This window comes from Eulemur rufifrons, chromosome 10 (genome assembly GCF_041146395.1).
Source record: "Eulemur rufifrons isolate Redbay chromosome 10, OSU_ERuf_1, whole genome shotgun sequence".
Taxonomy (NCBI): Eukaryota; Metazoa; Chordata; class Mammalia; order Primates; family Lemuridae; genus Eulemur; species Eulemur rufifrons.
The window spans coordinates 3,627,806-3,653,180 of NC_090992.1; the positions used below are offsets into that span (position 1 = coordinate 3,627,806).

Consider the following 25,375-nt stretch of genomic DNA (forward strand, 5'->3'; position numbering starts at 1 on the left):
AGTGATTCTGCTATCAGTGAATTGGCAAGTCAATGATTTTACTAAAAAATTTAAATCAATCCATGTTACATACAATGAAATTTAGTATACAGCACAATTCCATTGTTTAGAACTGCAAGGGAGTTCTCTAACTCAGGATTTGAGTGAAGTCTTTGTTTCATGTTTGGCTTCACTGCTTTTATAGTGAAGGATTATATTAGGGCTAATTTGTTTTGTAGTAACTCGGTGCAATTTTAACTATCCATTTTGTAGGTCACCAAATGAAACAATTAGAAGCAAAATGTCAATGAACGTGTTCCACAGCTGCGTTTAGAATCCAGCATCTGTTCCTTACCATTTTAGGGAATTAGCAAGTAGATGAGCCCTTTTACAATAGCATATCTTTGCATTGTTGATAATCAGTTTCATGTATTCTATATTGTATTGCTAGACAAGTTCTAAGTTACACATGTAAGTGGTTTAGTCAAACTAAAATAGTCTTTAGTAGCTCTTTTGCCTGATGCTTGAGATACAACTTTGCAACTATCTTTCCTTTTCATTTCAGTTTCCACACCCTGAAGATGACTTTTCATTTTGTTCAGTTACTTTATAGGTCATTCCTGCTTCTGGGATCCAGCTCTGTGTTGTGCTTAAGAAATGTTTCACATCAGACAGAGTGAATTACAAAACAGAGAAATTTACATATTAAATAAATATTTCATTAGATTTGAAGGTATGTTTCAATTATGACACTGAATCTTCCCTGTGTATATTGCTGACACTAAAAGGTGAAAGGAGGGTTAAATGGTTAAACAAAGTTGAAGTTCAGAAACACTGTTACCATTATTTTGCCTTTCAAATAATTGTATATTTAAAATACTTTGGATTCTTACATAAAATATATGCACAAGATGACCATGTATATTTGGATATATCTATACTTCAAATTTGTTGGGACACAAATCTGTTGTGTCCTAAGCTGGCTAATACCTGGAGATTCATTACTTCTTTTCAGAGGGGAGGAGTGCTCATTCCTTTGCTGTTTTACTGTAACTGGAGAGGATCAGGTGTGTTACTTGCACAAAGACTTTGTCCCTGCCATATCCAACCTCTCTAGAGCTCCTATGTTCAAGCTGTCATCTGAGAATGGTTGCAGATCATTTGAGTTTTTGTTAGAATTGTGCTTTGACTTCAGTAATGAAAATAGTTCAAAAAACTACATTGGACAATTTAATACAGCAACACAGACTGGAACATTTATTAAGTACTGACGATGTGTTGGCACTTAAAGTACTTTAATCCTCACAACAACCTTATGAGATAGGTACTGCTTTCATCCTGCTTTATAGATGAGGAGACTTAATTTGCTCCGAGAAGATTATATATATACGTAGTGACAGAGCTGAGATTTATCTATACCTGTGTTTTTAATTGTGTTTTACTGTCTCCCAGGCTCCCCAGGAGTTCTTAGCACAATTAAAAAGTGATACTTTCTCCAGCGTAGGAAATAGTAATATACATTAATTGACCATGAAAAAACCTGGGACATACACTGTTTCCTTGGACGTTTCCTCTTGGAAGCCTCCCCACCTGCCTCTTCCACGTGCAAACGCAATCTAATGCCGTCTTCTTTTTCTTCCACTAAGACTTGTCCCAGCTGAGGTCATAGCATTTATGACTCTATTTCACCATTAGACCATAGATCTTTGAGAGCAGGTTTGCACTCACCTCTGTATCGCCAGCACAAAGCAGCACCTATCAATGCACAAAAGTGGGAGATTACTACTAAAATTGTATCAATTAAACTGCTTTCATGTTCAAATGTTATTTTATACAATTAGAGCCTGAAAAAATTATCACGTAACATGTTTTAATGTTTACAGAATGAAGAGGAACAATTTGTCTGTTGTGAATAAAACTGTCCAGTCTTCACCAACAGCAAAACAGCCCAAACTGGTGTTCCACTCTTGTCTCAACCAGACTCAGACGTACACTGTTCCAGACTGGGGGAGTTTGCCTCACCATGTGTTGTTCCGGATTTTTCAGTATCTTCCTTTACTAGATCGGGCCCGTGCATCTTCTGTGTGTAGGCGATGGAATGAAGTTTTTCACATCCCTGACCTTTGGAGAAAGTTTGAATTTGAGCTGAACCAGTCAGCTACTTCATATTTTAAGTCCACTCACCCTGATCTCATTCAGCAGATTATTAAAAAGCATGCCGCCCATCTCCAGTATGTCAGCTTTAAGGTAAGAAAAATAAGCATTAAATAGGAACAATGACTTATATTTTGTTAACAACATATTTGGATATCTAGATCTTTATGTTGAGGCAGTCAATGAATTTTGCAGAATTTTTATCCCAAACGGTTTCCTGTTTTTCTGTATTTATATAGATTGAGGTGTAGAACTTGAGCTGTAATTGAATAACTTCGAATTCCATTTCCCTCCTTTGTATGCCGTTGTGAAAATTTAGGTAATTGTAGACTTGAAAGTATGAAGTACTTGGAAAGTTACTTTGTCGTCTGTTTTTCACTTTAGAGCCTGAGACATTTTGTGTAAAGAAAAAATGCTTATTTATATTATAGCTTGAAGGTATAAATAAAACTTTGCAATGGAATTCTATTAAATATTAAATAATTATATTGCCAGTAACTTTAGCTAAATTATTTTCAGGAATTATTTAAGATTAAAAATTATCTTTGCAGGTCGATAGTAGCACAGAGTCAGCAGAAGCTGCCTGTGATATACTTTCTCAGCTGGTAAATTGTTCTATCCAGACCTTGGGCTTGATTTCAACAGCCAAGCCAAGTTTTATGAACATGTCAAAGGTAAGGATACCATGCCTTATTGTGAGCTGTACTAAAATCCTAAATATTGCCAAACTAAGCAAAAAGTATTCTTTTCCTAAAGAGAGATTATTTCCTACTTGTAGTCGAAGTATTATTTAAAGCAGTTTTCTGTTAACTAGCACTTACTTTTGCAAAAATAGTTTATGCATACTTTCATTCTTTAGATCTATGTTGTAATTTTAGTAGTTGTTTCCACAGTAGGTGTCATTAATATAAAACTTAGATTTTTTTGTTTACTATTTTCAAGTGTTAGTTTATGTATTAATAGTTACTTTGAATATAGAGCCTGCAGAGGCAATACTGGATGTTTTTCCTATAATTCTGTAGCCCCTCCATTGGAGGTAGAACAATGTAACATTCAATTAAATGAACTATACTAGTTAGAATGGTGTTTGGGTTTATATGGCAGAAACTCCAAAACAACAGTGGCTTAAAAAACATGATTGAAGTTTATTCCTTTTCATTAAAGAATCCATAGATGAGACAGACCATAGCTAGTAGGAAGTTGTTAGGAACCTGGACTCCTTCCAGCCACTCCACTCTTCCCCAGGTGTTTTCTTCATTTTCATCGTCTAAGGTGGCTTTCAGAGCTCCAGCCATCACGTCCTTGTTCTAGGCACTTGTTCTAGAAGTGGAGCAAGAAGAGTGTGCGTTCTCCTCTTCAAGGACACTCACTGCCCATAATACCACGTCGTGTTTCCCTTCACCTCGCAGCCTGTGGCCACACCAGATTTCAGGGAGGCTGGGAAACCTTTTAGCTGGGTGGCATTGTCCCTGGCTAAAAATTGAGACTGGATTAGCAAAGAAGAAAGGCTGAATGGCTGTTAGGAAGCAAACGGCAGTTTCTGCCACAGAAACTAATAACTCTTTTCTCTTCATTTAGGCCTCGGCTTGAATGCCGTCTCCTCGGAGAGGCCTTCCTTAGCCCCTCTTGCGAAAACACTTCTTCCTGCAGTTACTCTACTATGTTGCATTATTTTATCTTCTTTCTATCATTCATTGGTACTTGAAACACCCTTATTTATTTATTTACCATGTTATTCTCTTCCCCCACCCCCCATCAAAACATAAACTGATTGAAGGTGTAGATTCTGCGTATTATATTTACCATTATAAACCCAGAATGAGAATAGTACCTGATATATATGGTAAGCACTGAATTGTGGTTGTTGGTAAAACTGGCTAATAATGGAAACTTTCCTATAGAAGAGGAGAAAGGAATAGCAGCAGCATCTCTCGTAAACTGGGTCATGGCTCTCTTTTAGCCGGCGTTTCTGCTAGCCTGTTTATCTTGTAAAGAGATACGCTGAAAAAAAAAATGGGTCATTTGAGGATTAGAGTAACATAAGTAATCAGATGAAAACTTAGTACTTCTAAAGAGTTATTTCCTTGTCTGTGAGCTATAGAATTAGATTAGCCTGCAATTCTTAGATTCTAAAACTTATCTCTGATGCTGCATGTCAGCTTCCAGGGCCGGCTTCTAGGCCGGCTGATGCAGTCACCAGAGCTAGGTACCGGGAATTAACAAGCTTCATTTCAAGCTCTGCCTCCACAGTTTAAAAGGAGCTCTGTGGCTTCTGGCAAGGTTTGTGGATCTCTCTGAGACTCGGTTTTTTCATTTGTAAACTAAGGAAAAATAGGATAAAAGTACAGTATTTTGCTAAGTGTAAAAAGTGCTAAAAATATATTGCTATTATAATGAAATATGTTTAAATTTGTCCTTCAGGACTAACAGACTCAATTGAGAATTGATTAAAGGGAAAATAAACCTTGTATTTATATTTCTCTAATAATTTTGGCTCCATAAAATTTAGTACAGACATCTAGCCCTCTACCATTTGAAAATTTATTAAAAACCAGTTTACAATTAGTATATATAAATGAATTTTCTTATAAGTTAATTAACATTTATAATCAATTGGGTCATGCTAATGGGGACAATAGAACCTTTGGTAGAATCCAAATTGATTTTGAAAAAGGAAGAGTGATCATGCGTGGGTTTGGTTTCGAGACTTTCTATCCTTGCCAAAAATCACTGGATCTGAAAACTTGTGAAATCCTACTCATTTTGAAGTCAAACTATAAATAAGCTTTAGTTCGTCCGTCTTTAAGGCATACAAAGATTAGCATCTACTTTGGATAATTTGCTAGGAAAAGCATGCTGCTGAAGATTGTGACATCTTTTTATTCATTTATTCATTCAACAAATATTTATTCACTATCTACTGTGCGCCAGATACTATTTTAGGTACTGGAAATACAAGAGCGAATAAACAAATTAAAAATTCTATTTCTTCTAGGGCAGGAGTCAGAAGGTCCAGACAGTAACTGTTTCAGGCTTTGAGGGCCACATACTCCTACTGCAGCTCCTCAGCTCTGCACTGTAGGGTGAAAGTGGACGTAGACAGTACACAACAAAAGGGGCAGGACCGTGTTCCAGTCAAACCTTATTTATGGACACTGAAGTTTGAGTTTCATGTAATTTTCACATGTCACAAAATATTATTCTTTAATTTTTTTTTTCCCAACTCTTTGAAAATGTACAACCATTCTTAGCTTGTGAGAGATTCAGAAATAGGCTGTGGGTCAGATCCAGCCAATGGTCCATAATTTGCCAACCCCTGATTTAGGAGATCCATATACGGTAGTTTTATCCTTTTAATGTTAAGAATCAATTCCTTAATATTGAAATAAATAAAAGGCATGTTTTTATGAAATCTTTGAAACTTTTTCCTTTGTTATTGTTTCTTTTTTCAATTATAAAAGTATGAAACTGTTCTTTGTCATAAAAATGTCTTCTGCTGGCTACTGGTTCTGTGAAAACAGTAGTACGTTAATTGCTCTTACTACGTGTTCATTAGCATGTGTTGATACAAATTGCTTTAATGAATTCTTTGGTTAAAGCTGTAAATTTTTAAATAATGTTTTCGTGATTTTTTTCTTACTGCCATGCAAGTCTCATTTTGTGTCAGCACTTACAGTTGTTTTTGTGAACTCAAAATCGTTATCATCAATCAAAATTGAAGACACACCAGTGGATGATCCTTCATTGAAGATTCTTGTGGCCAATAATAGTGACACTCTAAGGCTCCTAAAAATGAGTAGCTGTCCTCATGTTTCATCTGATGGTAGGTTATATGTTTTAAAGCTTGAGTAATTTTTTTTATCACAGTAGTAGTAATAATGCAATTTCTTTTTTAAAATCGCATATTTATGAAACATAAATCTTCACAGTAATTTTTTTTGAAAGAAGTCTTAATCTGCAAACTAGATATAGTTTAAATGGTTTCTCATGAGAGTAATTACACATGCTTTTTACTATATATAATTATATATGGCTTGGCAACCATTGTCTCAGAAATAATTAGATATTTATTTTAGCAAATAATAACTAATATCAAATTTAAATTTACAAAATGTCATATTGGTATCAGTATGATTATCCTTAAGACATTTCCTCGGTCTTCCGCAGGAATACTTTGTGTAGCTGATCATTGTCAAGGCCTCCGAGAACTGGCTTTGAACTACTACGTTCTGAGTGATGAACTTCTCCTGGCGCTTTCAGCTGAGACTCACGTTAACCTGGAACATCTGCGGATCGATGTTGTGAGTGAGAATCCTGGACAGATCGAGTTTCATCCTATTCAGAAACACAGTTGGGATGCACTCATCAAACACTCCCCTAGGGTTAATGTTGTTATGTACTTCTTTTTATACGAAGAGGAATTCGGAACATTCTTCAAAGAAGAAACCCCTGTTACTCATCTTTATTTCGGTCGTTCAGTAAGCAAAGCCGTGCTAGGACGGATAGGGCTTAACTGTCCACGACTGGTCGAGTTAGTGGTTTGTGCTAATGGTCTGCAGCGTCTTGACACTGAACTTATTTGTATAGCCGAACGCTGCAAAAACTTGGCAGCCTTGGGCCTGGGCGAATGTGAAGTCAGCTGCAGTGCGTTCCTTGAGTTTGTGAGGCTGTGCGGGAGAAGGCTCACCCAGCTCTCCGTAATGGAGGAGGTTTTGATCCCCGATGAAGATTATGGCCTAGAGGAGATTCACACCGAAGTCTCCAAATACCTGGGAAGAGTATGGTTTCCCGACGTGATGCCTGTCTGGTAATTGGCTACCGAAGATTCTGAACTTTTTTTTTTGTAGGATAGTAAAGTTAGCTGCTTTCTGTCTATGCAAATTTAAATTTTTAAGAGGCATTGCTGAAATATTTTAGGTCAAATATTTTATCACTTGCAAACTGTCTTAATGGACTGCTGCAGAAACATTTGAAAAAAATATGGGAAATGTGAAAAGCTGGGTATCTCTAAAAATAGGGCACAGGCACTGTATGTGGATGAGATGGTTGAGATGCCAAAAACTACAGATGGTTTCTGAGGAGATTCCTCAGCCTTCCTTGAAGGCGTACTTTAGCTTGCTAAATAAAGGCGTAATACTGAACTGGGATCCCTTAAGTTATATCATTTATCATGTTCTATTGTTTTTACTCTATTTTATCTTGATATCAATATATTGTATAAAATACATGGTATTAAACACTAAGTGTAAAATCAAGGTACAGAGACAGATTTACTTAATTACAAAATTTTTTAAATTATATAAGATCATCTTATGATTTAATAAATAACTCCTAATGTCCAGTGTATTTTGAATTCTACTCTATTATGTTAACCTGGGAGATAATGGGCACCAGATTAAAATTTTAAAATACTAATTCATTTTCTAAAGATGCTCATATGAAAAGAAAAAAGATACCCATTGTGATTGTTAATTGATGAAATACACGAGGCAGATTTTGCAGGATGTGTTTGGGAGAGAGTCAGCGTTTACTGGCCTTCTGCGGCGGATCTGGGACTATGCCGAGTCCTTTGCACAAGTGACCTTGTAATTTAACTAGTGGCACAGGTGGAGCTCTTCAGTGGCCGCCTGTTGTTTTTAGGAGGAAGATACATCCTTAAAATGACCCACAAGGTCTGGCTTCTCCCTGCTTCCTCAGCCTCATTTCCGTGAGCTGCCCGCAGCCCTGCTGTACCCGCAATCTCACCCTGCACCCCTTGGTCCCAAGGCTTCTCACATGCTCTTCTCTCCACCTGGCTTACTCTCTCTGCTCCTCAGGTCTTTCCTCTCGATGTCACGTCCTCACGGAGGCCTTCCTTGACACCTGGCCCATTCCCTGTTCATAGATCAGGTCCCTGTTGTGCGTGTGCTCAGCACTCTGTGGCCGGGATCAATCAGTGCTGTGACGTATCATTTACTGGTCTGTGACCTGTTTTTCCACTGCACTGGGAGCTCCATTCGGGCAGGGTCTCTCTTGGTCTCTGTCATTGTTATGTCCCCCGCATCCGGCATGCTGGTTTGTTAGCATACAGTAGGTACTCAATACATTTAAGTACTGTTTTCCAAACTTGTTTCGCTACGTCCCCCCACCCCCAGCAATATCATACATTTCTTTCTAAGAAACCAATTAAACTAGAAAAAAAATAGAAAATGAAATATGTTCATTATTTTCTAGTTTTTGTATGTCACCTATTAAGCAATTAGAATACCTTGTGATTTGTAAATGGTTTTTTAAAAGTAGCACTTTCAGTCCCTTTATTTAGACTGCTTTGTGCGTACATTTTCGCCTGTGTGCCGGACTTCTCACTGTGAGCTCCGTAGGGCATCTCATTCGCCTTTGTGTTCCTCACTCTCAGAACCATACGAGCTACACTAGTAATACTCAGTAAATGCTGGCGGAGCTGAGACTACTGGTTAAAAAAAAAAAAGTCTTGAAGACTGAGTTATTACTATTGCGGATCGTATAATTCATACTTTAAGATTTCAGGAGAGTACAGAAGCAGCGTGTAATGGGGGACTTAAAATGCGATGAGGATAACAGAAGAAGCATGAAAGAACTGGCTTGGCCGAGGTAGGTGGAGCTGGGGTCAGAGTAGCGGTGGGAATTCTGCAGGGCTGCGCCCTGGTGTAACCTCACCATGTGCCCTGGAGGAGGCGGGTGGGAGTGCGCACACCTGAACGGCGAGGCGAGAGGATGCCAGTGGCGTTGGCACTGAGGATAATGGAGCAAAACAGAGAGGGACTGGAGGAGAGAGGTCCGGGGCGTTTCTCCCCATAGCCTGCTAGCAAGGAGAGATGGTGAGTGCATTGGCCTCTTCATAGGAAATCAGAAGTTGCTGCTCTCAACTGCTTTTTCGTGGCCCAGTAGTTGAACTTAGTGAGCTAAGCACTATACTGAATCTTAGAGCAAAACTCGGAGTAATCTAGGCTTGTTAACTCATGTAAATTAACCTGGTTGGTCTGACTTCCTGGGGTCATAAGTGGAAGAGCAAAACATTTTTAAGACAGCCCAAAAGAGAAGAAAATGTAGAGTTATTTTTAATGCTTCATCTAATGAAAATGTCTCTATTTACTTTGGAAGTCGAGGAAAAGTGCTGTTTAAGATGAGAGGATTCTTTTTTTTTTTTTTTTTTTTGAGACAGAGTCTCACTCTGTTGCCCAGGCTAGAGTGAGTGCCGTGGCGTCAGCCTAGCTCACAGCAACCTCAAACTCCTGAACTCAAGCGATCCTCCTGTCTCAGCCTCCCGAGTAGCTGGGACTACAGGCATGCGCCACCATGCCCGGCTAATTTTTTCTATATATATTTTTAGCTGTCCATATAATTTCTTTCTATTTTTAGTAGAGATGGGGTCTCGCTCTTGCTCAGGCTGGTCTCGAACTCCTGAGCTCAAACGATCCGCCCACCTCGGCCTCCCAGAGTGCTAGGATTACAGGCGTGAGCCACCGCGCCCGGCCAGATGAGAGGATTCTTGATAAATTAATTGGATATTAGATGGATTTCAAACTTTCGTCTTTGAAAACTATTTAGTTCTGTAAGCAAACTCGTTCGTGTTAAAAATATTTATTTGCATTTGTTAGTGGATTCTGGAAAAGTTTGGATAATTTTGTGGGCAAACAGTAAATGGAGAGAATGGGGGGAAGATCCTTTTGTAGGTTGTACTGAAGAAGCACAAACATAGGAGCTTCAGATTGTTTTGCGTTTTCTTCCTCATGAGCTTTGCTGGCCTTGTGTGTGTTGTACAGAATATGCTAGAGAAGTCAGGAGGCAGAGCGATTGTTAAGTGTGTGCGTATTGCTGTCAGTGTGCCCCTAAGTGGGATAGATGTTGTCAAATGGATATGAGAATTCTTCCCTCTGTAGGCCTGGCCTTTTAAGTTGGCCACTTTTCTTCTTCTTCTATTAAATTAATTTCCTGCAGATAAAACATTTTCAAAATAAAAATTGATGTTATTCACATTAATTTATAGCTATCAAACCTGACAGATTATCTGATAACCACAATTTTTGAAGTATATATTGTAATAACTTTTACTAAGGAAAAGCAAGTTCCTCAGTACTTTTACTCTTCCGTCATTCGAACCTTTAACAATATTTTGACTTAAGTTTAATGTTTTGACATCCAAACTTAAAAGGTAAGGGGGAAAAAAACCACTCTTTTATAATGCACCAGAGGGCGCTGTATTCCCGTTCTTGCCGGGAGAGAAATCCTCTGGTCCAAAGTTTGCACGTCTGTTAAGCAGACAGGAGAATGCTGAGCAGAAGACGACATTCTCGTTCTGCCGTGGGGAAGCTCTCCATTCCAGGTAATGAGTCTGGTTTTTGAAACAATATCCGTCTCCAACTCTGCTTTGCCTCCTGAATAATCACTTCAGAAGGTTATTTGGAACGCTAAGCATAGATTTCATTGTGCACACATTTTAGAGCTTCCTTTTGAAATTGCCTTTAAAGCTGATATGCCATTTCCTTTTTTTGTGGTCCAAATGGGAACACAGCCTTTATCTTTTGAAAGCAAATTTAATTTTTGGAAACAACCTGAGGTTCTGTGGTACCAAGGAGGTGCATGATGGAGATAATCAAATCAGACAGTGCTGGATATAATTTTTTTTAACCAAAAGACAAATTCTTCACTTGCTAGTTGTGTGTAAGATGTCACGACACAGTAGAGAGTAGTATTCAACTGGGTATGAGAAAGTGCTAATTGTGTGACGTAGACTCTCAACCGTCTGAGAAGGGTCATTAACTCTTTCTTCCTGGCCACCCACAAGTCCTGTTGCCTCTATGACATATTATTCGTCATAATAAATACCCATGATATCACCTCTAGACTGTAAACCTGCAGCATTGATAGTAACTTAAACCTTTCTGTGTGGTCCTTCCCTAACCAATCATGAGGTAACTAGTATTCCTTATTTTCTTGCTTTACCTTTTATGTAATTTATTATATATGTGTGTGTATTCTTCACAATTTTGTTTGATTTTAATTGCTTTGACTTTATAAAAAGAGTATCATGTTTTATGTGATCTTTTGGACTTTTGTTAAAACTATGTTGCTGTAATTCATCCATTTGATTATGTTTGACTGAGGTTCATTAATCATGACTGCTGTATAATATTCCATTCTGTAACTTTAACACAATTTATTTCTCCATTTCACTGTTAAAGGGCATTTGGGTTGTACTAGGTTTTGCTATGACAAATAGTGATATCATGAACATTCTTATTCATATGTCCTGGTATATAAGGATAGACATTTCTCTAATAATAAAGTTCAATTAATGATGTTTTTCCCTAACATAGCTACACATAAGAATGGAGTCATTCTAGTAAAGTTTTCTGCATTTCAAAAGAATTTGAGCAAAAATTTATGAAGACAGTTTCCAGGGTGATTAATTCAACTTACTCATTCCTTACTTTTAGTCTGACTGACTAAAATCTAGGGAGCCAGAATTATTTCTGGTTCTTTGAACATTAGTATGGTCTTGTTTCCTCTTAGTACCTGTTGCCAACATAACTAAGATAGAATAATATATAGCTATACAATGATGTGTAGAAACAAGTAGCTGTAATGTACATATGGCTAGATGAGAGCAACTGACCCAGTTTCATGAAATATTTCAGATAAAGGTAGACCTGTTTCTCATTCTAGTACTTCCTGTAATATAGACTCCCTGAAGTCTAGAATATGTTTTCTTAGACTGCCATGGTTCATTACCTAGGAAACCTGTTACTCTCATAGAGCGTGGAGAAGTATGGATGGAAAGACCAGCAAATCCTTTCTTATCCTTGAAAGCGGCTCTGCCTCCAACCAATTTAACAAACCTAAGGAATTTGCTGAGAATCTTCACTACCTTAACTTAAAAGTAGCCTCCAATTTATTCAATAATTAGTTAGTAAGCATATACTACATCTAGCATTGTAAACCACTCCCCATTCTTGTACCATAGAAACACCCAAACATCAAAGAGACAATGAATTGAAATCGAAATACTGTTTTATGTCTTGCCTTTATCATGTTTCTATTTGAACATAAATTTCTTGAAAAGCAGGATGTGCATCCAGGATTGTAAGAGGAAGATTTTCCAGTTAGACGATCTGGTCATTGGTCTTCCGTTTACAGGTACGCAGTCGGATCACTTAAGTCACAGTTCTCGATGTGCACGTGTGACCGTATGCCGGGGTAAACCTTCTGCAAGGGCAGCACAGTTCCCAGTCTTTCTCCCTTCTTGATAGAACCTTTATACTTAATTGGCTTGATGTAGAAAATTTTGATACAGAAACCTAAAAGAAAATAAGTATAACTATTATCTGGGCTTCAGTAGCTTTAAATCAGAAATTTTAAAAATAACAGAAATGAACCAAAAGCAAAAGAAAGGGTTGAATCCATTCATGGGAGGAATAGAAGAAAATGGTAGAGTCATATTAAAAAGGAAGACTAAATTATAAGATGCCAAAGGGAGAACAGATTCAAATGAAAATTTAATAAAGGCATTGAGGAACAATGGCAGGAAAACACTAGATGGTTGGGAAAATTGACCTAGAATGAGGTCAACTTCAAGATGTATTCTAATAAAACTATTAGACTTTAAAGACAAGGAAAAATGGAAATAACTATAGCAAAAATACAACCTTCCTAAATATAAAAATAATTAAAAAATAAATTAATTAAGACCCACCAAGTAGAGGAATAGAGAGTGTAATATAACAATTATGACAATGTTGGAACCAAATAATACGAGTCATATCTATAAATGTGAATGGGCTTAACTTGTCTATTAAAAAATTTTCCTATTGAGTTTAAAAGCAAAAGTGAATTTTACGCTGTGTGGAGTAAAACACAGTGAGTGAAAGGGTTAAAAATAAAAGACCTGGACAAAGATTGGCGAAGCAAATGGCAGCAGTAAGAAAGCAAGGGTTACGTTCCTGTCCCCAGAGAGTGAAACTCAGGCCCAAAGGCATTGAAACAAGACAGAGGAATTCGATGTATAATGGTAAATGCCACAGTGCACAGTGAAGGTATAACAGTTACAGCTATGCATGCGCTAAATAATGCAGACACCATCTATATGAAGCAGAGACTACAAGAAATGCGAGGAGAAATGGATAGAAACCCATGAATAATAGGGGACTTTAACACACTACTCTCAGGGCAAGTGGGTCAAGTGGGCAAAAAATGAAGTAAATAAGTAAGGCTATAGAATCCTGCTGTCCGGTGTGGTAGCCACTAGCCACATGTGGCTATTCAGCACTGGAAATGTAGCTAATCTGAATTGAGATGTGCTCTAATGGTAAAATGAACAATGGATTTTAAAGACTTAGTGTTTTAAAAATGTAAAATATCTCAATATTTTTATATTCACATTTTGAAAAAAATACTTTGAAGATAATTGTGTTAATATTAAAATTAATTCCACATGTTTCTTGTTAGTCTAATACGGCTACTAGAAAATATAAAGTTACATGTATGGCTTGTATTATATTTCCATTGTATAGTACTGCTATAGAAGATCTAAACAACGTTTATCAGGGAAGTTTTATGAATATGTGTTAAAAGATCTGTAAGACCCCTACACTGAAAACGAATACAACAGCTGCTAATAACGAAAGAAGATCTAGGTAAACGGAGAACATAATACGTTCATTGATCGGAGGACTCACTAAAGACATCATCAGTTCTTCTCAATTTGATCTATATAGTCAATGCAAACCCAATCAAAGCCCCAGCAGGATTTTTGGTGGAAATTGACAAACTGGTTTTCTGATTTACTTGGAAAAGCAAATGGCTAAGAATCGCCAAGATTGCAATCTGAAAGAAGAATAAAGTTGAAAAACTTATACTAGCAAATATCAGATTATATTTTAGAGCTGCGGTAACTAAGACAGTGTGGTGTTTGTGCAAGAACAGCAAACTGATGGAACACAGCAAAGGGACCAGAAACAGACTCGCGTGTATCCAGGTCCTGATTTATGAGTGCGGTAGGGAAAAAAAGTCTTGTTAAAGTAATGGTGCTGGGTCAATTAGAAATCCGTGTAGAAAAAAATCTTTTTTTTTTTTTTTTTGAGACAGAGTCTCACTCTGTCACCCAGGCTAGAGTGAGTGCCGTGGTGTCAGCCTAGCTCACAGCAACCTCAAACTCTTGGGCTCAAGCGATCCTCCTGCCTCAGCCTCCCGAGTAGCTGGGACTACAGGTATGTACCACCACGCCCGGCTAATTTTTTCTATATATTTTTAGTTGTTCAGCTAATTTCTTTCTATTTTTAGTAGAGACGAGGTCTCACTCTTGCTCAGGCTGGTCTCGAACTCTTGAGCTCAAACAATCCACCTGCCTCCACCAGCCTCCCAGAGTGCTAGGATTATAGGCATGAGCTACCGCGCCCAGCCTTAGAAAAAGATCTTGATCAGTGTGCCTCATTTCTTACACAAAAGCTAATTTTAGATGGATTATAGATCTAAATATGAAGGGTGAAACGATAAAGCTTGTAGAAGAAAACATAGAAGAATATCTTCATATCTTCAGGGTTGGCAAATGTGTCTTCTTCTTGATGTGGGTGCTGGTTACACGGGTGTATTCGGTTTGTGAGAATTCGCAGAGCTGCACATGTACTGCCGTGCGCTTTTCTCTCTGTCTGTTAGACCTCAGTAGAATTGAAACAACCAAACAACAAACCCAATATCTGCAGTACCAGGAGACTTAGGCTTACCTAGAACATAGAGGCTTTGAAAATATTTCACATTCAGCTCTTGCAGAAATGCCAACATTTATGGTTTGTGGGATTTTGGTAAATGAAAGAATCTATCCATTATGGTTATTATTGCTGAAAGTGGTTTTGTTTATAGGTTGTTAAGCAAAACCACATGGGCCACAGGAAGGAACACCTTCAGTCAGCTACAGAGTTCAGTGGAATGTGTGCACAAAGCAGGATTTATCAGGGAATGTGGTGGAACATCTTTGGAAGCGCATCGGCTAGTTTGGTATACTCTATATCCTTTCTGTTCTAGGCTTTATCATTTTGAAAGACGTACAAAACTTCTGTGTATGGAAACTGTGTTAAATAAGCATCAGCATCTCTAGTAGCTGTCCCAACATAGGCTCCACCTCTCTTACCTCTTCCAGATATTCGAACGCCATTATTGATAGCATTTTTGTTTTTATAAGGTTTCTCCTGGCCCATGATCATTCCAGTAAATGGTGCGTACACAGTAGATCCCGCAGGGCACAAAACATCCACACCCTGGTGAGTCCTCTGATCTCTAGGATGTAAATAAGAATGAACAGATTGAGGAGCCGCCCTGGAAACTTTACTGCCCAGGAACTTGGTGTTAGCCCACTGTTCCCAGACCAGGGCACCAAAACTTGAAGTTGCCAGAACATATTGGGATATCCCAGGATTCCTCACTCTGTTTAGCCCAATCTTAACCTCCCTCCCTGCAGGTGGTGATAACCATGTTGTAAAGACTAAAGCATTTAAAATAGTACTTGGTACATTGTAAGCCTTGAGCAAATATTCGTTAATATTATTATATGGCTTTCTGGGGAAGTGAGGCAGTGCATGGAAGTAAATCGTATCTGAATCTTGACTTCTTCAAGACCACTTTGGAAAGAGTTGTCTTTTTATGGGAACCTATCATAAAAGTATAGTTACCGTAGTCTTATTTTTCTCTCAGTGATCTAGAAAAGTGATTGTGAACATCATTTACTGTATGTGGTATTTTAATACTGCAGTCTGCAACTCCCGGGCTGTGGACCGACCGCTACCAATCCATGGCGTGAGCGAAGCTTCATCTGTATTCACAGCCGCTCCCCATTGCTCGCATCACCGCATAAGCTCCGCCTCCGATCAGAGCAGCAGCAGCAGCAGATTCTCACAGGAGCACAAACCCTCCTGTAAACTGCGCATGCGAGGGATCTAGGTTGCGGCTCCTTATGAGAACCCAATGCCTGATGATCGGAGGTGGAGCTGAGGCGGTGATGCTAATGCTGGGGAGCGGCTGCAAATACAGATTCTCATTAGCAGAGAGGTTTGACTGCACCATAAATGTAATGCACTTGACTCATCCCAAATCCATTCCACCCTCCCCCAGTCCTTGGAAAAATTGTCTTCCATGACATTGTACCAAAAACATTGGGGACTGCCGTTTTGGTACAGTGAGTGATACCCCCTGGGTTTATTAAGGTGTACGGAGCACAAACAAATGATTCTGGAGTGAAAGGTTTCTTGAGTTTGTCTCCAGCAACCCTCAGTTCCTGCTGTGCTCTGCTGTCACTGCCTGCTCTTACCTGGCTCCCCTCCCGTCTTGCAGACCGCTGTCTGCACAGTCAGAGTGACCGGGATCAGTAGGATTACGTGTAAAGCAGCACTGAGCAGGTTCCACGCAAAGAGCTAAGAAGTTATTTTACAAGCCAAGTGCTTAAACTTTCAGATATGAACCAACTGAGTCTGACTTTGGGTCAGAGGGTGTTTTCCCAGGCTTTATCTGTTAGTCCTGTTTCGGGTATTTGAGGTTGCTTTGTGAGCAGTAGCTGTGTGTGTGAGTTCCTGGGTGGAGATCAGTGATACAACTGGACACATGGCTGTTTCATCAGAGAGTGACTCCCCCGGGGTAGTGCCGTGTATTATTGAAAATTCCCAAGTGTGTCCCTCCTTGTCTGGAAGAGATGGCGAAGCTCTCCTGCCTGCGTAGGGTCAGCCTGTGATATTCAACTTCCAGAGCCTCGGTCAGTGACACCGTGGTTTGGTGGAAGAAAGTCCAAAAGCCCGAACCCAGGTGCAGCCTTCACCATCTCCAACTGTGCTTGGCAGGTGCCTTCACTCTTTGGTACCTCAGTTCAAGCTCTTCATCTATAAAACGGGATAGGAGTGTGTGGTTCGCCTGGGAGCAACCAGGCGGGACGAGTCAGTGTGTGACAACACCGAGAGGGACAGCGCTGTGTGTGTCCCCTTCTCTGTTCCTGATTCCGCGCTCTGATCCCAGCTCAGAGGCCACACTGGAAGCAGAGTTCTTAGAAACTGCTCCAGAGACAGGGATGAAGCCAGTTTCACCTGTGGGTGTTCACGCCGTCAGCGGGGAGATCATTGTGAGCCCTTGAGGAAACCTCGGGCAAGGACAGGAAGCAAAGGGGCTGGGAGTGCAAGTGCCTGATGGTTCTCTGCGGCCCCCTTACCTTTGAGCAGAGTACTGTCCACAGCCGTGACTGTCGCACGCCCGGACCTCGTTGGAAGACATGCCGGCGCATATGTTGGCCCACGGCCCAGCCAGCGCTGAGAAAGAGACACGTCAGAGCGGCGCCCCTGGCCTCAGGTACTTCCAGTCTCCATTTGCCTTGTAAGTCTCCCAGTGGACCCTGAAATTTCTGTTTTCTCTGAAGTTTTCCCCTTACTTTCTGCAGTTTGGGGAAGGTCTTTCTTACAGAAGTTTACATCCTGATCAGATATAAAATTAGCTTTTTCCCTGGCTAATTCTCTTTTATAACATACAGATGATTTGTAAATGTGTTTGTTTATAAGCATTAACTTCCATCATGCTTTGCTTCAGATAATCCACTAATAAATGGTGTAAATTGTACTTTTCAAAGTTTCTCTGCTCATCACCTGGCACAGGGACCACTATGTTTAGGATAAACAAAAAATAATCAAACAGCATGGCTCAAGGAAATATTTCTAGAAATTCTAAAGTCACTTTGAAATGGTGACTTACGGTTAGTTCTACTAATCAAACGCAAGCAAATGTTTGAATTAAAGGAGAAACAAACTCTGAATGAGCCAAGTTTATTTACCATTAAATAAATCTCTTCCATATTTGCAGACATGGAAGAGGGAGATTCTAAGAAATAATCTAAAGTGTCAAACAAATTTAGCTTAGAGTGAGGTGAGGAGAGAAGGCAGGAAAGAGAATAGAGAATAGAAACAATTACATGAAAAATTATGAAGCGTGGCGCAGGGACTGGCTCTCAGGGTATTTAATGCAAACTCCGAGTTAGGCATGACTTGTCTCTTTGATATAGTAAGCGTGTGATAAATGTTCAATTGAATTAAATTTCCTGGATTTCCAGTGTTAACATTTACAGAGAGATACAGTTAGCAAATTCAGCCTTTCACTTTGCAACAAACAAAAACACAAGCAAAAACAAGAGCCTGTTAATTTGATTATTGATTTAATTGAAACACATTTTACTCGTCACTAATATGTGTGCTGCTATTAAGAGAAGCTACCGAATATGGCCATTGAGTGTGTTCCTTAATATACTTTTAAAAGATGGGTTGCAAAAGTCTCAGACCTTGGAGCCAAGCTTTAAGTCAACACTTTGATGGAGATATAATACTATCGCTTTGGCAACTGACATCTATCCTTGGGAATTGAGACGTGTATCAGAAAATTTATTAATTTATTCCCTTTTCTGCGGTATTAAGGGTGTGTTCCCTTTGTCCTAATCCATACCAGTCTTTGTGTCAGGAATCTTCTAAGTTAAATTTCTATGCAAACTTTTTATTTTCTCATTTTGTTCCAGTTAAATCCCAGACCAAGATCAAAAGGCTTTTCTTAAAGTCTTCCCATTCCAATTTTGTGTTTCCCTCATTAAAGAACCAGAACATTCAGGTAGAAATGATTTAGAACCCCCTCTCCAACACCACCACCATGCATCACCCCCCTCCCATTTTTAATAACTGAATACGCAAGTCTTTGTTGATTATGCTATTAGCAACTTTAAAATCTATGCCTAAAATCGTTTTTAAAAGTTAGCTAAGATTGTCAAATTGTACTTTTGACTTACCAGTGGAAGTCACAACAGCCAAAAGGAGGACTCCTGTGGAAAACATCTGGGTTTTGCTTCCCCTTTGTTTCTTCCTCTAATTAGGATCACCCCACGCTCTCTCTGAAGAATGTTCAAGTTTGAATGAATATTTTCTAGCTATTTAGCCTTAGAATTAATTGTTCATCTCTCATTTCTTTAGTGTGAGACACAAAAAATACTAGAGAATGGAGCATGTCAAAGTCTAATATTCCACGGTTAGCTATTTGCTTTGTATGTAGGACCTATGTAAAAGCCTTTGATCCGAAGAAGAAGGCAGATTTATTGGAAACACTGACTAAATATTAACAGACAATGACAAAGCTAAGTGCAGGTGGACAGTCTGTCTGGGCTGTGGCTGGTAGGAAAGGGTTCACATGAATAATGGAATAGTTGCTACCATCTTGCAGTAGATCTTTCATTTTATGGACTTGGATGCAAAAATCCCCACAGCTTTGTAAGGATGCATATAAAACTTCAGAGACATGTAATTCTTCCAGTAGTGTCCGCCTCCACTCTCTGTGCTCAGTGTCACATGAAGGGTGTGACCATATCCGATCCACAGTTCCATCAGCTCCACAACCCTATGGGAAGTACGTATGTAGAATGCGCACACGAGGTCTGGGAAGTATCCATCCACGTGATATGAAACATATAGACATTTATTGAAGAAGATACAAGAAACATTGTACCTAGGACAGTGACGCCTCAGTCCCCTTCAAAGTAGGCACCTTGGGACGTCACACAGTTCTCCCAGCGTCTCTTAACCTCATTCGTACACATTCAGCATTCTCAGGTGTTCTGCTTGTTGCGGGCCTTCCAGAACGTGGATCACTCTCGACAGATTCTCGACCATCTTTGTAGTGTTGGCGCCACACTTGTATTTGCGCTGCATTCATGGCTTCCTCCCTGAAAGCCTTCCGAGTCACCCGGGCTGGTGTCCGTGGAAGAATGTTCATGCTAAACGCAAAATTCGAAGCAGACTCGTTGCTCTGCTCGCTCAGTCATTTCGAATGCGACAGCCGCACAGTACTACGCAGGCGCACTCAACAGCGCCTAGCGCCCCAAGGACGAGCACGGGGACAGCGACACTGTGCGCGCATGCGCGTTGCAGTCCACTTGCCTTGGCTGCCGCGTTCTTGTTGTATGGACGATGGCTGGATACTTTTCAGACAGACCTTGTGTGTGCGTGTGTAGCACGTAAGTGTCCTCCCTCTTCCTACCTATCGCGCGCTAAAGGTAGGGGCCAAAAGGAGGAGATTCCCTCTCGCAACTCGTCCAATACCGTGTCTGCCTTTGCAGCTCGTCACTGCTAACACTTGCCCCAGGTTGCTCCCAGGAACTCCTGTAAACTGACTGCCTCTCGTCTCTGGCAGACCTTTTGGCCAAAAGACACTGGTGATGGTCATTTCCACAAAATGAAATAATATTACCATGGCGAATAACTTAGATTAGACATGAGCTTTTCCCAGTGAAGGCTTTCTGTATCCCACTGGGTACAAACATACAATCAAGGAAGACTACCACTACTTGTTATTTAAACCCATTCTTTTCAAGTGAGGTTCTGTAAAATCCCATCTGAGAATTTTGCATGGGAGCTGACCCTTTGATGGTGAGATTCCAGCAGGTTCCCAGCCCCAGTCCACAGACAACCTTCACTCTATCAGATGCTTACAGAATCCCGGTGGGCATGTTCCCTCACCCGGTTTCACCCTGTGCAAGCACTTTGACCAGCGGAAAGCAAATAAGCCAGGGCCACCTAGGGAAACGCAGACTTAGGTTACCCCAAACCGTGGTAAACAGCTGCATTGGCCCACTGAGCTTTGAACCCTGAAATTACACCACACACAGACATGGTCAGACTGTTGCCAGAGGTTACAACACACACATTCTTGGCTCCATTCTCCGACTGACTCAGTCCAGCGGAGCATGTAAATGGAGTAGTAACCCAACCACAACAATGGAAGAAATGATGGTAGCCAGTTCCAGGAGGGGATTAAGATGCCTCTCCTGCTACTGATAGCTCCTAACAGAAGAAACTATCAGCAAGAATGACTGTCAAAGTCGGTCACAACACTACTTCCCCGTTCAACAGCTCGGTCCATCCCACACTTTGTGGGCAGCGTGTGTCCACCACTGAACTCAGCATGGCAGGAACTGAGGATGGGTAGGGAGGCAGTCAAGTCAGAGAGACCGAGAACGCGGTAGGGGTCCACCCTGGAGGTGGGAATTGGGGTGAGACAAGGGCAGGGCATGCGGGGTGTCCTGCAGCCGCTGTGGGAAGCTGGGCAGCGGGCACCGGAAATCACAACATTCCCCCAGTCGCCTGTTGCCAACAATGAAGATGGAGTTTTTGAGTTTCATTCGACTCTCGGCAGGTCTGGAATTGCTCCAGGAATATTTCTGTTGCATGCTATGAGAGAGGATAGGGAAGTCATTATTGAACATTTAGAAACATTAGTGCAATAACTAGATACATTCATGTTTTTATCTCTTTTCAAAGTTTACTTTGAAATGTTTTATGAGAAGGTGTATCAGAGATATAAAGCACTCCTTTCCGTTATTGCTAAATAAGAACTATCAAGAAAGGAAATTTGGCTGAATCTGCTGGACACAAAAGAGAGAGAATGTGACCTTCAGAGTAGGTCACTCGACCTAAATTGAACCGTGGCCAGACAACAGGGTAAACACAAGTTTTCAGGGAAAACGTAACAATCCTAGCCTAGAAACATCTCTGTGATTCCAAATTCAGACAATTTTTTCTGTTGGAGATGTTTTCTCTCTACAATTAACAAAAAAGTACCCATCTGCATTAGCCAGGGTTCTCCAGAGAAACAGAACCAATAGGGGGTACACATATATGTAGATAGGTAGATCGATGAGAGTTATTTTAAGGAATTGGCTCCTGCAATTGTGGGGGCTTCGCACATCCCAAATCTGCAGGGCAGGGAGCAGGCTGGAGACCCAGGGAAAGGTTGATGTTGCGTCTTGGAGTCCAAAGGCAGTCTGGAGGCAGAATTCCCTCTTTCTCAGGGGCCCGCCATCTTTCTTCCCTTACAGCCTTCAACTGATTAGATGAGACCCACTCACATTATGAAGTACAATATGCTTTACTCAAAAAGTCTACTGGTTTAAATGTTAATCTCATCTAAAAAAATACCTTCACAGCAACATTTAGACTGGTGTTTGACCAAATAGCTGTGCGCTATGGCCTCACCAAGTTGCCACATAAAATTACCCACCACACCACCCTGGTTCCTTTGCTTCGGGAACTATACCCTGTGACTTCAGGGTTGAAATGCAACAGAAGCAGAGCGTGGCATGCTGTGGCACCTTCCTGGGACTTATAGAAATTTCATTTTTTTGTTGTTTAATTTATGGAAGCTTTATATACCTAATGACAATCTCATTGAGAACTTTTTCCTTCCGGTCTGTCTGTTCAAGTTAAAACTTTTGATGAAGAATTGGAGGAGAAATAGGACACAGTGAAAAGGATTAAGCCAGAAAAACACCCTTCGCTCCCACATTTGTTAGCACGGTTTACACTTGTGAGCAGTCTGCACATGTCCCTGTATTTGCCCAGAGCCAAACCGGACAGAAACAGAAGGGCTATCCGGAAAGAGCGGAGAGTGGGTGGCGTGCTGGAGCAAGCAGAGAATCCCGCGGGGAAGACAAGTTCGGGGCAGCCCACGGCCTCACATTTTCAGTAACAAAGAGCAGAGGCTGTTCCAACGTATCATTTGAGAGCAATGGAAGAGGGATTTCTCATCCGAGATTTTTGAAACAAAAATCACCTATTAAATGACCCAGTGTTTTTGTTGATCAATATCGAATATTTTGGAACATTTTTTCATTATCAAAATTTCCAGTTTGTCCCTTTGTTCCCCAAAACTTCGCTTTGCCAAGGGTGGAAGGATTACATAGAAATCCTTTATTTAACAATTCAGGGGACTTCATTCCCTGGTGTGTTTCTTTTAAAGAGAACAAAGCACCTTTTGTTTCTGCGTTTACTGCCTCATTTGTTCCTGCTCCTTGCTTGTGCCAAAACTGCAGCTCACACATGTTAAGTGGTGACCCTTTGACCTTTATCCTGGGAACCCTCATCTACACGCATTGTCCTGTCTCCAAGGACAGTCCTCCTGGGATCACTTCTCATTCCCACTCCCCGAGAGTCACGGGAGCTCAAGGTCTGGGTACGTATGGTAGAGGTGCTTCACGTTCACCGAAAGCGCAGAATAGGCGAAAGCAAGGACCCCGCTCTGCTCTGCGAGGGGCTGCGAGTGGGAGAGTCGGAAGACCTAACCATAGAGTGACAGGATATGCTGGGGAGCTTACATAGAATCGCCCCGATCTTTCTTGTGACATGGGAAGAGTAAACATGAGGGCGGTAAGGAAATCACGGTGAGCTTGAGGTTAAACATGGTTTGCACTGGCCACTGTGGCTGATGGATGGGAAATGGATAAAAGAATTGCCAAGCTGGGCCCCAGGAAGCCAGGCCCTGCGACCCTCCCCAGTAGCATCTGGCAGCCCAGCGGTGGGAGCACAGGGCAGTAGCAAGGTAGCTAAAGTACAGGGTCAGCTAAACGGGCCATGAGTTCTAGGCTGGATAAAGAGACAAGAAAGAAGCCAACTGGGAACATGGGAGATGTTTGAGAGGCAAAAGTCATGAATGAGACGAGCTTTGGCAGGACTGCTGTGAATACACTCCTCCTTTCCATGGATCACTTCCCTGCACCAGCCACCACCATGCATCCTTCTCAGATTGGACAACCCTGAACACCTCATTTTTTCCTTTCCCTTATAAACACCCTTCCCACCCTTAAGGTTCAGCTGGAGTCCTCCTTGCTCCATGAAGTTCTCCTAGCTGTTTTGAGATATGTCTGTGCCCCTTCTCTAGATTCCCTCAGAAAATGTTTTGGGGGCCAATTAAATTATTTCAGAATTATAGTCTTATATTGCATCCTTTGTATAGATCTCATTTCTTTGTGAGCATGTGCAAACTCTCAGAGGATAAGAATTACAAAACATACATTGTTTTTATTTCCCTCCCATGGTCAAACACTATTTCAACACAAACATACTTAATTTTTTTGAAAGTATTGGTTTGATTTTTTCTTTCTGATTTTCCTGAGTTCTATATAAAAAGTATTGGTTGATTATCCAGTGAATAAATGACATTACTACCATACTACCATACACTTATTTTGAGACTATTTGGTGAATTTTGTCAGAGTTTTGGTAATTGAAAATTTACAATATGTGTCCCAGTCATTCATGAAAAGTTCAAAATATCTTTCAATTAATTCTTATTTCTAATATTTTTTTTATCTCTAGAAACCATTTGATTTCAATAAAATTCATGGGAGAGGAGATCCCAAGCATTTTTTTGCACAGTTATTAAATTATGACAGAATCAAAAGAACTAAGACTTTGTCCAGACATTTTATATTTCCTTGGATTAAGGGTCGAGTAAGTTTGCACTTTCTTTTAAGCTGGTGACAGGCATCTTGCAACAAATAAATATTAAGTGGTAGGTTACAATGAAGAACAATTAACGTATTGTACAGAAGAGAACTTCTTTTCGTGGACCAAAATGGCTGCCAAGAAGTCAACTATGCCTCTACCGAGATGATGGCTTTGGACAAAGCACTTCCTCTCTTTCTCTCTCTCAGTTTCTCCGTGGCGAGATGCACGTGCGGGTTCCCAGCTTCACCAGGTAGAGCGGTTTGTTGGCCCCGCACCTGCCAGTCTGCACGGCCGCACCGCGACCCTCCACTAGTGGGCGCCGGTGAGCAGACTGCCCGGCCCGTGCCTCCTCCCTGCAGAGCGGCCCACGTGCATTTCCAGGCCCCGCTGACGCATTTGGGTCTGAAATGGCCAGGATTGTGAAAGTCTTTGGAATAATCCGATTCTATCAGCTATTCTAAAGGTCTGCCCTGGCCGTCTGGTTCTGAGTCATGCCCACATTAGAAATTTGCGGTGTTGCCACCACGTCCTGTTGCCATCGAAACAGAGCTCATCTTTTGTGGAAAATGCTGATGCTCTCTTTTCTAATAGGGCAGCTGGTCTCTTTCTACACACTGAAGGCACGTATTGGCCTTCCCGGGCTCCTGGACACATTTTCACAGGCAAAAGCTGAGAGATGACAAGTGGTAGAGCTTCAGCGCAGAGGGAGGCTTGGGAATCAATGGAGCCAAATCCTCCCCTTTTACAGAAGCAAGTCCAGTCCAGAAGGAAGGGATGGTTTACAGCCATCCAGCCCTCCGTGCCTGAGGCGGGGCTGAGACTTACAGAGGGGCAGAGGCAGAGGCAGAAGCAAAAAGGGACCCTCAGCCAGGTGGTTCCCAGGACCTCTCGTCACCGTAACTGTCCCTGTGAACCTTCAGCTGTGCGGGAGCTATGCAGTTGCATCTTGC

General features: G+C 40.8%; 2 protein-coding genes across 2 annotated transcripts; one reads left to right on the top strand and one right to left on the bottom strand.

Annotated features, from left to right (window-relative positions):
• Window positions 1-648: 648 nt before the first annotated feature.
• Window positions 649-6,944, top strand: LOC138393047 (F-box/LRR-repeat protein 21). The gene is made up of 5 exons (XM_069484069.1): window positions 649-712; window positions 1,863-2,226; window positions 2,685-2,807; window positions 5,785-5,956; window positions 6,301-6,944. The coding sequence occupies exons 2-5, from the start codon at window positions 1,864-1,866 to the stop codon at window positions 6,942-6,944; spliced, it is 1,302 nt and encodes a 433-aa protein (XP_069340170.1). The 5' UTR covers window positions 649-712; window position 1,863.
• A 5,149-nt stretch (window positions 6,945-12,093) lies between these two features.
• Window positions 12,094-19,208, bottom strand: LECT2 (leukocyte cell derived chemotaxin 2). Its single transcript, XM_069484070.1, has 4 exons — window positions 18,941-19,208; window positions 17,333-17,429; window positions 15,275-15,420; window positions 12,094-12,449 (listed from the first exon to the last, which is right to left on the bottom strand). Exons 1-4 carry the CDS (start codon window positions 18,984-18,986, stop codon window positions 12,283-12,285), a joined length of 456 nt encoding a protein of 151 aa, XP_069340171.1. The 5' UTR covers window positions 18,987-19,208; the 3' UTR covers window positions 12,094-12,282.
• Window positions 19,209-25,375: the final 6,167 nt, after the last annotated feature.